The sequence below is a fragment of the Myiozetetes cayanensis genome, unplaced genomic scaffold, assembly GCF_022539395.1.
Source record: "Myiozetetes cayanensis isolate MyiCay16 unplaced genomic scaffold, myiCay2020 scf2-11, whole genome shotgun sequence".
Lineage (NCBI taxonomy): Eukaryota > Metazoa > Chordata > Aves > Passeriformes > Tyrannidae > Myiozetetes > Myiozetetes cayanensis.
The window spans coordinates 83714457-83727970 of NW_026087411.1; the positions used below are offsets into that span (position 1 = coordinate 83714457).

A 13514-nucleotide genomic window follows, 5' to 3' on the forward strand; every position below is an offset into this window, starting at 1 on the left:
GTGCTCTATAGCAGCTACATAAGAGTTCCTTTCTGTTTGGAGCCACATTCCTGGATCAAGGAAAAGGCAGCAGCCTGCAGACCAACAGAGCTGGAAGGAATGGCCTAGAGCTTGGTTCTTGGAAGGAATGATGAAGAGACAGACAGCCGTGTGGGTTTTCTGGCAGACAGGACTGACACAGGGAGAGTGTCCTCTGCTTGCCTGCTCCGTCATGCACCAGTGGGGACTGCGGACTGGAAAGGCACCTTTGTGCCATTTCACTTGGCAAGCACAAAATACTTAAGCAGCTGCATGTGAAGCAGGCGTTAGCTTCCATAGGATGAACATGTTAGTATGCTGTAAGGAAGGCAACTAAGAAATTTAAAGCAAGTTAGAGTTCTTTTCAAAGTGCTTTTGAGTGATTTAGGCTTGAAATGAGTAACTTGAAAGCACCCAAATCCTCAGTTAATAATTTACATCTGAATAAAGCTGAAGAAATGCCTGAGATTCCAGCTACTCCATTTGATTGCCTCATGTTTACACACTGTGAAACTCTTTCAGGGACTACAAGATGTTTGTCATTTGGGTTCCCTGGGATGTTGACATATTTTCCAAGGCTGATGGAATGCATTTGCATGTTTTGCCCTACAGAATTGTATGGCCCTAACTTGTTTTGACATCTACATGTGAGTTCCATATTAGCCTTTACACTGCTATTGTAAATGTTGCTCTTAGTTATTGAAAATGGCTTCCTTCCTGTCAAGCAGACCGCATTCAAGTTTTCCAATTGTGATTTTTTTTTGAGTGTACACATGGGGTTTTGAACTGTTCTTAGAAGACTAAGGAATGGTTTTCCTTTGCCTACTCAGGATGCAGACAGAAAGCTCTGATGGTAGTGACTGAAAAATGTTTTGAAAGAAAAGTGCTCCTTCACTGAGCATTTTTAAGAGCATTTTCAAGTAAACATGCAAATACATGTTTCAGCTGACATGATCCGCTAATCCGATCTATTTCAGTAGTTTTGTTTTGCTTATATGTCATAAGTTACAGGGTTTAGTAATTTAGCAGATGGGTCTAGCTAGAATTGCAGGACCTTATGAGAATTGTTCTCTTTTATTAGATCAAAGTCTTCATCTATTATCTGAACAGAAAACAGTCACATATGAAAGTCAGCCGAGACGCTGAAGCTGTCACCATTAACATTTGTGTCTGTATTGCACACTGCAGGAGATAAAGCCCATTTTACTTTCAGAGTTGTCATGTTTAGAAGTATTCTCTTTAGGTCATGGTTCATAGGGGGTAGCTTCCAATTTTGACCTTGCAGAGTATGTGCATCATTATCCGGCCAACAGAGACAGAAAATGCAATTAGCCCTTCTGAATTTTTTCATCCTATCCAAGTACTCCTTGTGTGTTTACAGGGTGGGATTCAGCTGCCTAACCATATGAACTGATTGCAATTTCAAAGCTATGGGATAGCTCTGTCCTGGCCTCTGGCTTGGGCTCCAGGAGGGCACATGAGCTGTGTTGGGTCTGCCAGCTCCAGGCCAACCACTTAGGCCATTTTTATGGTGTTCTTTTTTTAATTCTGAAGTACTCACACTTGAAGATAAGTGTGCTTGGTAGGCTGTTGTCCAGGGCAGCAGATTGGCAGAAACAGTAAAATGAGCATGTCCACACTTCCATGAGGTATCCCTGGAAATCTGGGTTTGCTGATTTACCTTCATGAGAGTTCATCAAGCTGTGGGTAGGCCTAGAGGGGGAGAGCCTTTTCCTACATCCTTCCTACCACATCGACAGGAAAAGGAAATCCCAGACTTTGCTCTGTCTCTTTCTCTCAACCCCCCTGCTCTTCCAGTACAGAGATAAGCGGCCCCAGCCATGACCCCAGCATACTTTGTGAAGTAAAATTCAATTTTATCTATAATGCTGACCGATCGTGCCCCAGCTCTGAAAATATGGCAGTTACTCTGGGTTCAACGTTAGCTTCACGTGGCTATGCTGTTTTGAGGACCCTTGTTGGTCTCTGTACACAATGCTAATATTGTACCCGTCTGAGAACTAAGCCAGTGTTCTGGTTTCCTCTAAGGTCAGCCTGCACTGTGTTGTGCTGTGAAATGGGAGTTTTGCAAGGATTCCCATCCTGATCTCATCTTGATCCAAAACACTGGACCTTAGATCTGGGAAACTCATTGAAACTGTACCTTCAGCCATATTCTAGCAATATGTGCCACAGCCAGATTCCAAATGTGAACATTACTATGCTAATGGGTATGATTTGGAATAGTGTTGCTTAAGAGATAAATGAAGAACCAATGAAAAGTGTAAGGTAAGCATATTTGAGAAGAAAAAGTCCTCCATTCATGGCATTTTTCTCTGTCTCTCTCTTTTGCAGACAGGACAGGATGGGTCATCCCCGAGACCTACACCCACCCGCATTCCTGTGTCAAAAGGTATGAAAGCAGGAAAGTCAGTAGTGGCAGCCCCAGGAGCAGGAAATGTGACAAAATTCGAGCCTCGTGCCGAGACTCAGTCTATGAAAATAGAACTGAAGAAATCTTCAGCCAGCAGCTCTGCCTCCCTGGGCGGGGGTCAGGGCTGATGGCAGTGGCTCAGGGGGTACGTTCTGCAGGTTTTACTGCTCCCATGGAAGTCAGCCCCCCTGTCTGTGTAGTTGCTCACGTTTGCCTGTACTAACGAAGTCCTACAGCTGTCACTTACAAAAAACTAATAAGTGTGTGCACTGACTACTTAAGTAACAACATCCTTTTGTTTTCTTGAACTCAAGTTTAAAAAAGGGAAAAAAAAGCCATCATAAAGGCAGTTCTTGTACACCAGGAAGATTTTCAGTCTCAGAAGTGAGAATGGTGCAGCTACACTAGGTTATTAATCTAGTTCAGGTATTCTTAATGATGGACTTGGTCATTTGAAGGAAGTTGGTTCACTTTTTACTGTTTGTCTTCCACCTTAATGGATCACTTTCCATCTTTGCTGCTGCATGGGACACTTTCCTTCCTGCCTGTGATCACATTATTGAAATGCCACTTGGCCTAGGGAAGAAATGCCAGGAGACAGTGCACTTGAGGTCTTGTTTTACTGAAAGGTAGTACCTCAGCTGTGGGAGGGAGGGGAAGAGAGAAAGAATGGGCACTGTGTGACCCGGCTTCTCTCTAGGAGGCTCCCATCCAAGTCAGTGTTTCTCAGTGGTGAGGTGCTTTCTCAAAATAGTTACTGAATTCAGGGGCATAGGGATGTAGCACAATGTTTGGCAGCAGCACTGTTAAGCATCAACTTAATTCTTCCAGAGGGGATTAACATATGTAGACAGTACTCAAAACCAGGTCCCTGACTTACACACACTGAATACTGCCAGCTCAGGGTTCAGATGAAGCTACGTGAGCCAACAAGTGTTTAGTCTTTAACAAAAGATGAAGAAACACTGATCTGGCTAAAATCAGTACAGTCCCTTTATGCCTGCTCCAAAGACCACTAGCACTATGAAGCAATTCACTCCACTGACCTGACTAGTTTTTCAGTCGTCGTTTTCTTTGTTGGGGTCTTATATTTAAACCTTAGTTGTCAAGCATCTGTATGTCTAAGAGGGGAAGTCAATACAGACGGCTGGTGGCACAGACAGGTAGAGACAGTGAAAGAGAGAGGGTATGATAAGGAAGTTACTCTCATTTTTCAGTTCTTTATAATATTTTGTCATAAACACAGATTACCTCACAATACCATGGTGATTCATTGTTTTTCCTTCCCTCTTTGTAATTTCCTCATTTATATGCTTGCATTTTTTAAGCATGTTCTAAGGAATTGTTCCAGCATGGAAATAGTGTGGATGCCCATGATTGTCATGATTGTTTATTTAATAACAGTAAAGTTATTAAAAGACATTTCCATTAAGCGATCAATTTCCACAGAAGAAAGTCTCATCCAAAAGAAATGGAGCCAAGCAGACCGATAAGTGATCGGTTTAAAGTTTGTATAATGCTTCAACCATCTCAGCAAGCTGTGAAGGACCCAGTGGCTGAAACAGCTTTCAGAAAGCAAGGCGGGAAGACCACCCATAAATAATAAATACAATTCACCAAAAGGAAAATGCACCAGTGGGTGAAACATGAAATGGCTTTTTGTCTGGGAGATTTGATGGAAGAATCAGTCACAGAAGACCAACAAAATTATATTCAATCCAAGCAGTGTTTAGTTTTCAGTTTGTGCTTTGCATTGCTCTCCAGTTTAAGATTCAGATATAGCAATTAGCTGACCATAAAGCTGGTATTTTATTATTTGTATGAAGGGCATTTTTTGTCACATCAAAAAAGAAGTATGTTTTTGTTTGTTTGTTTGTTTGTTTTTTGCAGTGTAGTATCTACAATACCTGTTAATTTTAAGGTTCTGCTTCCTGTGACATCCAAAAATCAGATTAATATTTGTAGCATTTTTCCTAAGACCCTATTCAGTATTTCAGATAAAACTTGAAAACTGGAATTATCAAGCAATGTGAGTTACTGTTTCAGAAGTACATCAGATGCTCTCAAGTAATTCTTATCACTTGAAAGCCTCAGTATGTCAATAAATTGTTGCTGAGATCTTGCTGTTCTTGTTGTAACACGGACTTTTTAACAGATGTTTGAAGAAAACACATTTTTAAGAGCTTTCTGCTGGATATTCACTCTAAATACTGGCACTGAAGCAAGTCTTAAGGTCAAAACAGTCATTTAAATAATATTGTGAACATGAGCCCCAAGCTAATGTGGCTTGATACAGTGATGAACTACAGCTGTCTTAAGCCTTCCTTATGTCAAAGAAACTTAGTCAAAGTTCCTTAGTTAACTGTCACTGCACTCAAGGCAATGTTCTGTGCGTGCCTGTGGTTGAAAAATTTGTTTTTGTTTGAGGTTTAAGAAAATAATTCACCTGAAGAAACAAGCCAGCCTCACAGTACCTGAAATCCAGAGCACACAGAATGGTTCAACTAGAGCCAGAACTGCAGGCACAATCTGGGGATTGCTCCTGTGGAGTCAGTAGGATTTGATGAGACAGATTAGAGAAATTCCAGACAGGTCAGACTGAGGATCCTGTTATTTTTCCCAGGGGGAGCACAAAAAAAAAAGGAACTTTCATTCCACAGCAGAAACCTAAAGAGTTGGAATCAGGCAGCTGGTTTAACTGTTAGCTATAAATAGGTATTTAGTTATAACTTTTAACATCTGTTTTAATTGAACTCATACTTGTTTCTTAAAGGTAGAAGAAGGCTAAGATGAAGAAAAAAGAAAGCCTATAGTTCAGAAATCTTAAAATTTGAAGTGTAACTGTCTGTATTATATTGGAATTTCCTCTAAATCTGAAGGCAGTTATGTCTAGTGAGTGCGGTAAGATTCTCTATTCAGTAGGTCAGCTCCAGAAGGCAGTTTAAACAACCAAGTCTAAAGATAGTGCCTAAGCCCCAGAGGCATACTGAAGATCTTCTTGATATTCTTCCACTGCCCTTGTCTAATCACTGTTTCTGTTGTGAGTTAACTCTAGCACTGCAACCTCTGGACCTCACCAAGATCCATAACCAGGTATTCCTGTATTTCTCCTAAGGGCTTCTAAGTCAAGCCACAATTTCATGGTCACATAAAGTCGGGATGTAATCCCACACTGGAGTGAAAAGCTGTGGTCCTGTCTTTGTCACCTCCAGCCAAGGAAGTACTCAGTCACTCAACATGTGGTTGTCCCTTGAGCTGGCACAAGTGTTTGAACTTAACTGGGGAACTGATCTGAATTAAAAGAAATCTGGCAAAAAGAAGAAAGGCTAGCTTCGACATAGCTTAGTTCCAGGCTCTCAAGCCAGAAAAAGAAAGAAGGAAGGCACAAGAAACCAGGGGCTGTTTTAAAGCGACTGTGGAATCATGAATGCTTCCTAGTAGATAAATACCACAGAAAGGCAGGGGTAGTGCTACTTATTTGAAAAAGTTTTTCATTGAAACCTCTTTTCAAATGTAGGAGACAGATCCCCCTTCCCACCAATATCTGAGGAGACTAAAATCCACATCAGCTGCGGGCAGGTTCACCAATGGCACTAACAGACTGAGGGGGGAAAGAAGGTGGCATTCTTACTCCCTCCTTTTGAAGGCTGTGCTGTTCTGCATGAAGTGCTTCAGTATTCACAGAGCAGAAACAAGTGAGTGGTTGAGTGGTCAGGATATTGAACTAGGAGGAGGGAGCCCCCCTGTTTTCATGTCCCTGTTCCAAAGGCTGCCTTTGAGCCCAGCCTTTTATGAAAAAAAAAGCTTTTAAGATGAAGTGTCTGTGTTCATCCGTCGTTCCATCTGTCCTTTCCTGATGAATAACGCTGAACACATCAACCAATTTCAACCAAACATAACAAAGCAATAGCAGTCTCCAGCATAAGAAGTTCTTCCAGTTTAATGAAAAGGGCAGCAGAGAAGAGGAGCAAGATCTTAGCAGTGCCCCACTGCGCTGAAGAGTGGAGCATGAGCTCACCTTCATACAGCATCAAAGGATGAACACAAGAGAGTGATATCAGAAGTACCACAAGGACAAGTGTTGTTTAAACCTCAGGTTTGACAAGTCAACAAAGAATCAAACTCTGATACACCAATCCGTGGAAAATACTAGGGCCTTTATTTACTTTATTTACTTTTGTATGTAAAATTTACATGTTACATTTTTGTATTCTACATTAGTGGATTATAATGTGGAAAACAAGCTTTCCTAAGTGATCATCTGGAATGACTCATCCTCATAACATTCTCTCTCTCACCTTTTTCTCTGTCATTTTGTTTGATTTTTTTTTTTAATGAAGTGCAACAATTTCAGTGGCAAAACACATCCACTCAGAGCCATAATGATAGTTACAATGCTTTGGCAGGAAACTAAGGTGGCTGAGAACCAATCTTTGCATTTTCAGTGGTTTTCAACATCAGCTGGAGAGATATCCTGTTTTGGCTGATGGCATGGCCACGTAAGCAGTTGTGATAACTCAAGCCAAGCAATGGGAACAGAGGGCTTAGGACAGCAGTAAGGTGGAGAGGGGGAAGAGCAGGAAAAATGTCAACTCATTCATGAGCAGCACACGTGGACCGAGAAGGTGCACCCTCAGTTCTCCAGGTGATCTCTCTGATTTTAAATTTAGTTCCTAATAAGTTTTCTACTGTGTTTCCTACGTAGATCCCATCACTGGAATTACAGCTACTACGAGTTATTAGCAGATCAGTACATTTGAGTAAGTGTGACTAAAAATGAAGGAGCCTGAGGGATTTCTCTCAAGATCGGTAAACATCCTAAGTTAATGCTAGAGGACAAACAGATTTTTGTATTTATTTTACTCAGCTTTTTTCCTTTTGTGACACCCATTAGTGTGATTTTTCAAAAATCAAACAACATGTTGTGACTCTTCTGAATATGCCCATAGAATATGCATGTATTTGAACTGCAAACCACTTACTGCACATAGTAATTAGCATCATGTGAGTAATCTCTAAAGCCACATTAATGTATTGATTCGTGCCAACTGGATGCCAAGTCATAGGTCACTGCCCGAAATACGCTACTTGTGTTCAAAAACATGCTCAATATTTACATGAATATTCAGTAATTCTGATCAGATGTAGAAGAGCATGTCTTTGAAGAGAGTAAGCTACTGTTCTGATGGGTTTCAGGTACTTAGCATAAACTGTAACAGGACAATTTTCAGACCAATTATATGTTCCCATCACACAACAGTGGCCAATTTCATTGAGTTGCTTTGAAATACGTAGTTTGCTGGCAGGAGTTTCTGTGAGCTAATTTTTCAAACTTGTTTTCATTTAGGGGAATGGCTTTTTCCCCTACGTCAGCGTGAGTTATCCTTGTTCCCTTAATTTTGCCTGAGCTCTCTCAGGCAAAACTATATGCAACATTTTTCATTACAGATGTTGACTTCACTTTGAATCTTACTTCCTACACACTGCTCTTAACTTTTTTTTTTGAAGAATGCCACCAGGGTTAACTACTGTGAGGTGCAGAGCTATCAGCTCTGGAAGTCAGGTGTGAAACACTCAGGTGTGAATCGTTCTCCAAACAAAAATACTCTCATTGGGATTTAAAAAATAGAATTACTGATGTATGTACTCTTCTGTTGCTTGGGCATGTGCTGTCTGTTGCACATACATTTTTGTGTTATCTGGTGTTACTTGTTTGTATATATTGTAAGAAGAAATTAAACTTCGCACGTTAAAATGTCAGTTTATGTGCTTCATTATATGAACTGCTATCCTGATAAGTTTCCTGGAGAAGTTCTGATTTACATCAGTGGAACTGAAAGCAGAATTAGCTGTTTCACATTAACTTAATTTTCTTTTCCTGTCATTAAAATAAATTGTTTAAGTTAATTAGTAGCTCCTGGAAATATTCACAACTATAACCCTAAAAAAAATTTATGTAATCATATCATTCAGATACAATCATGTTCCTACAGAGGCTGGTCCAAAAGAACTCTTATAAAATATGCCCTACTCTAATTTTAGCTTAATAGCCGCTCAGACACCTCTTTTAGTAACTACAGTATGTGTTATAATATATATGTTTATATATATGTAAGCATTTCAAATACAAACAACTGATAGACAATTATTTTATTTTTTACAAATTATTTCTCCTACTCTTTTATGCAAAATTGCTATGTTGGGCCTGTAGGAGGAAGACTGATTGATAAACCTGCTGTACTTTTGCTGTTCATTCAGTGACTGAGCCTTAACAAGGAGAGTGATATTTTTCTGCTACCCATTTAGTTGTTAGAACTTTGTGTCTAAACTCTATATTAATATATAATGTGCATAGTGAATATTAAGAAAATAATTGTTTCATATAGAGTTCACGTAACACCCACTGAAATCAGGGGAGAGTTTTCCTGAGGTTGCAGTCTGATATTATATAGATACAGCTTTTAACATCGTATTCCACAAGAGCTTCACGCTAGAACAGCACTGGTTGTAAGGTAAATTCATATAGCAGTCTGGTTCTTTCACATTCACTGCTTAAATGTGGTAGAACTGGTATACATATGTTGTTGAAAATCATTTGTTAATGATAAATTCTATGGAAAATGAATACTTTCAGTCTGGGAAATTCTACTATTTCATTTGCCTTAGTGTATTTCCTTGGATGTTGCCTCAGCACTGCTTTTCTGTTTCATGAATCACCATCAGCACTGTGATCTGCCATCTAGTGGCAAAGTTCTGGCACTAAGAGTACATGGAAAATATTTTAATTTTTCTTTCTTCTTATCATGTAACTTAAACATCTTGCAAATATTAGTTAGGAAGCAAACAAAGGCAGAAGTCAATATATATGTCAAAGGCAATAATGATTTGATTAGTGTCATTTCTTGGGTTGTGTAAAGCTTGAAAAATCTTAAGACTATTAAAAAGGGAAGGAATCTTAAGAAAAACAATTTCCTGCATAAAATACTGTTTTCCAGAGTAAAACGTCATTGATAGCTAAATTCTTAGATTGAAAGGGTTGCCTGTAAGAGCCATGTATATAGAATAGAAGAACAGAGCAGATCCAGGGATTAATCAGGATCAAGGACCTCCTATATTACACATAAGGCAAAATTAAATCCAGTCTTTTGAAGAAAAGGCCAGCACTTAGTTTTGCATGCTGTGGCTGAAATTTATCCCCATGAAAGGCAGTAGCAAATTCAAGAAGACTTGCTGAATAAATCCAGCATAGGTTTGTAAGCCAAGTTTAAATAAAAAAAGTGAGAAATGGCCCCATACCTCTTCATCATCTCCATTTCAGAATTAATTGCCACCAGATTTATAATGGATTTGCTTAGACAGGATACAAGACACACAACTCCCAAACTTCCTTGTGGAACTGGAACTTTATTGTCCCCGTGGTTTAGTCCATTCAACGTCCATTTCTCTGTGGACGACCAAATGATGGTCTTAACATTGAAGTGTAAGCCAAAGGCCTCTGGGCCCTAGACAGGAACTAATTTAGTTTCCCTCTGTAGCATTAACTATGACAGTTTTATCAAGCAGTGATGTGAGAGTAAGTCTGTGAGACATTTCTAGAAAAACGCCTAGCTCTGCCATTGTAATTGTTCTTCTTAAAAGTAACTTGCAAAGAATGCATTTGCAGTTTCATAAACCCAAATGTTTTGCTCTCTTTTCTTTTAGAGAGTGTCATCATTCACCAGTTACGCATGAACTCTAGATGAGTTACGGCCCCGCTAGAGCTCCCTGTGTGCACTACCCTCCGCGCCCGTGGGACGGATCACTGTAAAGCTCCCTGCCATCAACACCAGGGTCACTTGTGCTACTGACTATTTGTGGAAGTATTAGTGCTTCCGTTAGATTTTATATATATATATTTTTTTTTCTCTTGGTAGAGCTTTAAAAATGAAGGGCCTTGCTGGCATTTTGAGAGTACCTAGTCAGAGACAGAGAAGCAGTCTTTCTGCCGGCTGAATTTCACTTTTATTTGCAAAGCCTAAGGCATGTGCTTGATTTTGTTTGATATTTGCCATATAATTTATTTTTATAATACACTTTGTAATGTAACTGTCTCAAAGTTGCAGTTCCTGTTGCTCGTGGCGCATTTATTTGTAGAATACACTGTTAAATTTGCAATTTGATATTTTTGTAACAGAGAGTATGTAAAGAAAAATGTAACTACAGCAATGTTTTGAGTTTAAATGGAAAATTATTCAGCACTGCTGTATGGCATTTCTACTATTGCAGAATATTTCTTGCACTGTGTGATGGTTTGGCATAAAATTAGGTATTAAAGCCCAATGCCTTGAAATACAACCAGATTTGCTCATTTTAAACAATGTAAGCCAGTTTTTAAAGCTGTGATTTTTTTTTCTACGTAAAGTATGTTTTTATTTCTGCCTGTACCAAAAAAAGGTTGATTTTCATTACACTGTAACTAATAAATTTTCACAACTATGCAAATATAATCAAGTGTTTGCATTTTAACTCCAGTTGCTTAAGGTTGGCAGTGCTCATCTATGTATTTGTTTATGGGGACAGAATTATGGGTTTGGAAGTTCGTTTTTCTGACTTGTGTGTCATATGGTGTCACGGTGACATACACTGATTCATAGAATCCTAGAATGATTTGGGTTGGAAGGACCTTAAAGATCATCTAGTTCCTAATTCCCTGCTTTGGGCAGGGACACCTTCCACTAGACTGGGTTGCTCAGAGCCCCATCCAACCTGGCCTTGAACAATTCCAGGGATGAGGCATCAACAACTTCTCTGGGCAACCTGTTCCAGGGCCTCACCACCTTCACAGTAAAGAATTTCCTCCTAATACGTTATCTAAACTGTCTTTCAGTTTGAAACCATTCCTCCTTATTCTGTCACAACATGCTTTTGTAAATAGTCTCTCCATCTTTCTTATAGGCTCAGAAGTTACTGAGGAGATTAATCACTAAGCCATTAATGACTTGATTGTTTCTAATCTTGTGCATCACAGCACTGGTAGAGATGTTTGTCTGGTACAGTCAGAATCTTTAGTCCTGGACTAGCAGGACTGTAAAAAATAGACACCATCCACTCTGCACATGCTAAAGGCCCCCTTTTACACTGGTGGCTGTAACTTCTCAGGTAGCATCCAGAGAGTTCTGTGGCAGCTGTACTTAAGGTGATTTTTGAATTAATTATATATAAAGCCACATACAACCCAGGCAGAGTCTTTTTTTTTTCTTATACATTTCATAATCAATGATTTTTAATATAAGTCATTTGTCACATATTTAAAATACTGCAGATTTTTTAATTGCAAAAGCTACTGGGAGAAACTACTTTTTTGGAAGGGAAAATGGTGATGATTGAAGGAGATGTGCTGTGAGACGCCAGAAAGAGTGCATTAACTCAGCATCCCACTGGGATGAGCAGGTCAGTCCATCTTTGAAGATGGAATATTGCACTGCTGTGTATTCAGTCTGGTCTTCATTGGAGCCATGGGAGCTGTTCTTTCTTCTACATACGAGTTCTGCAGCAAATGCTGACATTGTAGAGAAGCTGGATATTCTGGGACCTGTCTTGGAGTTGATCTCCATTGTAAAGAGTTTGCTAAAACAGCTCTACTGGGGAATCAAAATAAGTGCTGCTTACCCTGGCAAAAGAGTCATTTTGTTGGTACAGCTTATGTTTAGCTAGTACACCATGTTTTTTAAGGAGTGGGTTTTTTTTGTACAGCAGACAATGTATGCCAATAACATAGCTGTGTCTGTAGATCATATTTTAGAGCAAACCAAGAACAATTCCAGCTTTCAGAGAGCAATACAGCTGAAGTGATTAAAGTTTAGTGTGTGCCACATAGTATTTACTGCGCAGTAGAATAAATATTGTAGTGACCCAGATCTTCTATTTTCAAAACATCACTTTGGAATCAAAACTTATATGTGTTAAGATCTACAATGAGCTCATCTGGAACAAAATTCCTGGCTATTTGAAAGTGACAGTGACATGCCTGAAAGAAACTTCAGCTTTTAAATACGAGTAAGATATAAGTAAAATCGTATTCTGAAATTGAGTCTACATTTAAAAGGTCCAAATCAAAGTAGAAAATATTTTTCCTTGTCTAGATTTTAATATAAAGCCACTTCAATATGAATGTAAGTTTCTGATACCTAAGCAAACTGCAAATACATTAAGTTTTAAGATTCACAAAATAAAGGTTTGTTTAAAGTATAAATACTTCATGATATATTTGAAATCATTTAGATTTTAAAATACTTTTGATGAGCTGCAGCAATTTGGAGTAGGAGGCTGGTGATTTCATCTTCAATGCATTTATGTTCCTGGTCAATTTTTACATTACCTTATTTGGATATGAATCTAAGACAAATAAGTAAAGAAATTGCATTAGCCAAATAATTAGCCTATATTTTGGGGACATTCAGGAGGAAATCTATTAATATAGAGTAAAGGTGATTAATTTCTACAAGTATTGTCATCCTAAAGAAGGTAATCAGGAAGTGTTTTCAGACTAAGACAATGTAGAGGCTACCCTGGGCTAAAGATATTTTAAAGATATTTTTCTATTGCTTAAAAGCAATAGAAAAATAGCAATAGAAAAAGATCTCTTCCTGTCTAAAGAGGGTTGAAACAACTCTGGGTATAGTTATAGGTGATAAAATACAATGTTTCAATCTATTAAAAAATCTCAAATACTTTGATTTCTAGAGAGAAATTATGCAATCTGTGAGTTCTCCTTTTGCCTTGCTGTGAAATATAAATCAACAAATCAAACATGTTCTTTCTTGCCGGTCCTCCCACACCTGGCAGTGTCATGTCCCAGCTTCCCACTATCGCCTCTCAGTTACCCTGCTGCCAGAGAAATTTCTTGCCATCTCTCTTGCCATCAGGTTTACAAGCAGTCTTATTCCTTCGGGATCCCAGGTTGCACCTCCCTGATTCTCTGTGAGGCTGTGGGAATAAAAGTTACTATAGCTGAAGGTGGTGATTGAAAACAGAAGATAATAAGGAAAAGGGTGATATTAGGGGCAAGCAGATTAGCTATGGG

General features: G+C 39.0%; 1 protein-coding gene across 4 annotated transcripts in view; it reads left to right on the plus strand.

The window, feature by feature from the left end:
* Window positions 1-10938, plus strand: part of FILIP1 (filamin A interacting protein 1) — a 106909-nt gene extending 95971 nt beyond the window's left edge. For 3 of the 4 annotated variants that reach the window (XM_050316028.1, XM_050316027.1, XM_050316030.1), the window contains 2 exons: window positions 2374-2597; window positions 10154-10938. In XM_050316028.1, the coding sequence (XP_050171985.1) occupies window positions 2374-2580 (207 nt within the window). In that variant the 3' untranslated portion in view covers window positions 2581-2597; window positions 10154-10938. The remainder of the gene's footprint in view (window positions 1-2373; window positions 2598-10153) is intronic. The other variant, XM_050316029.1, reaches the window with a different exon arrangement.
* The last annotated feature ends 2576 nt before the right edge of the window (window positions 10939-13514 follow it).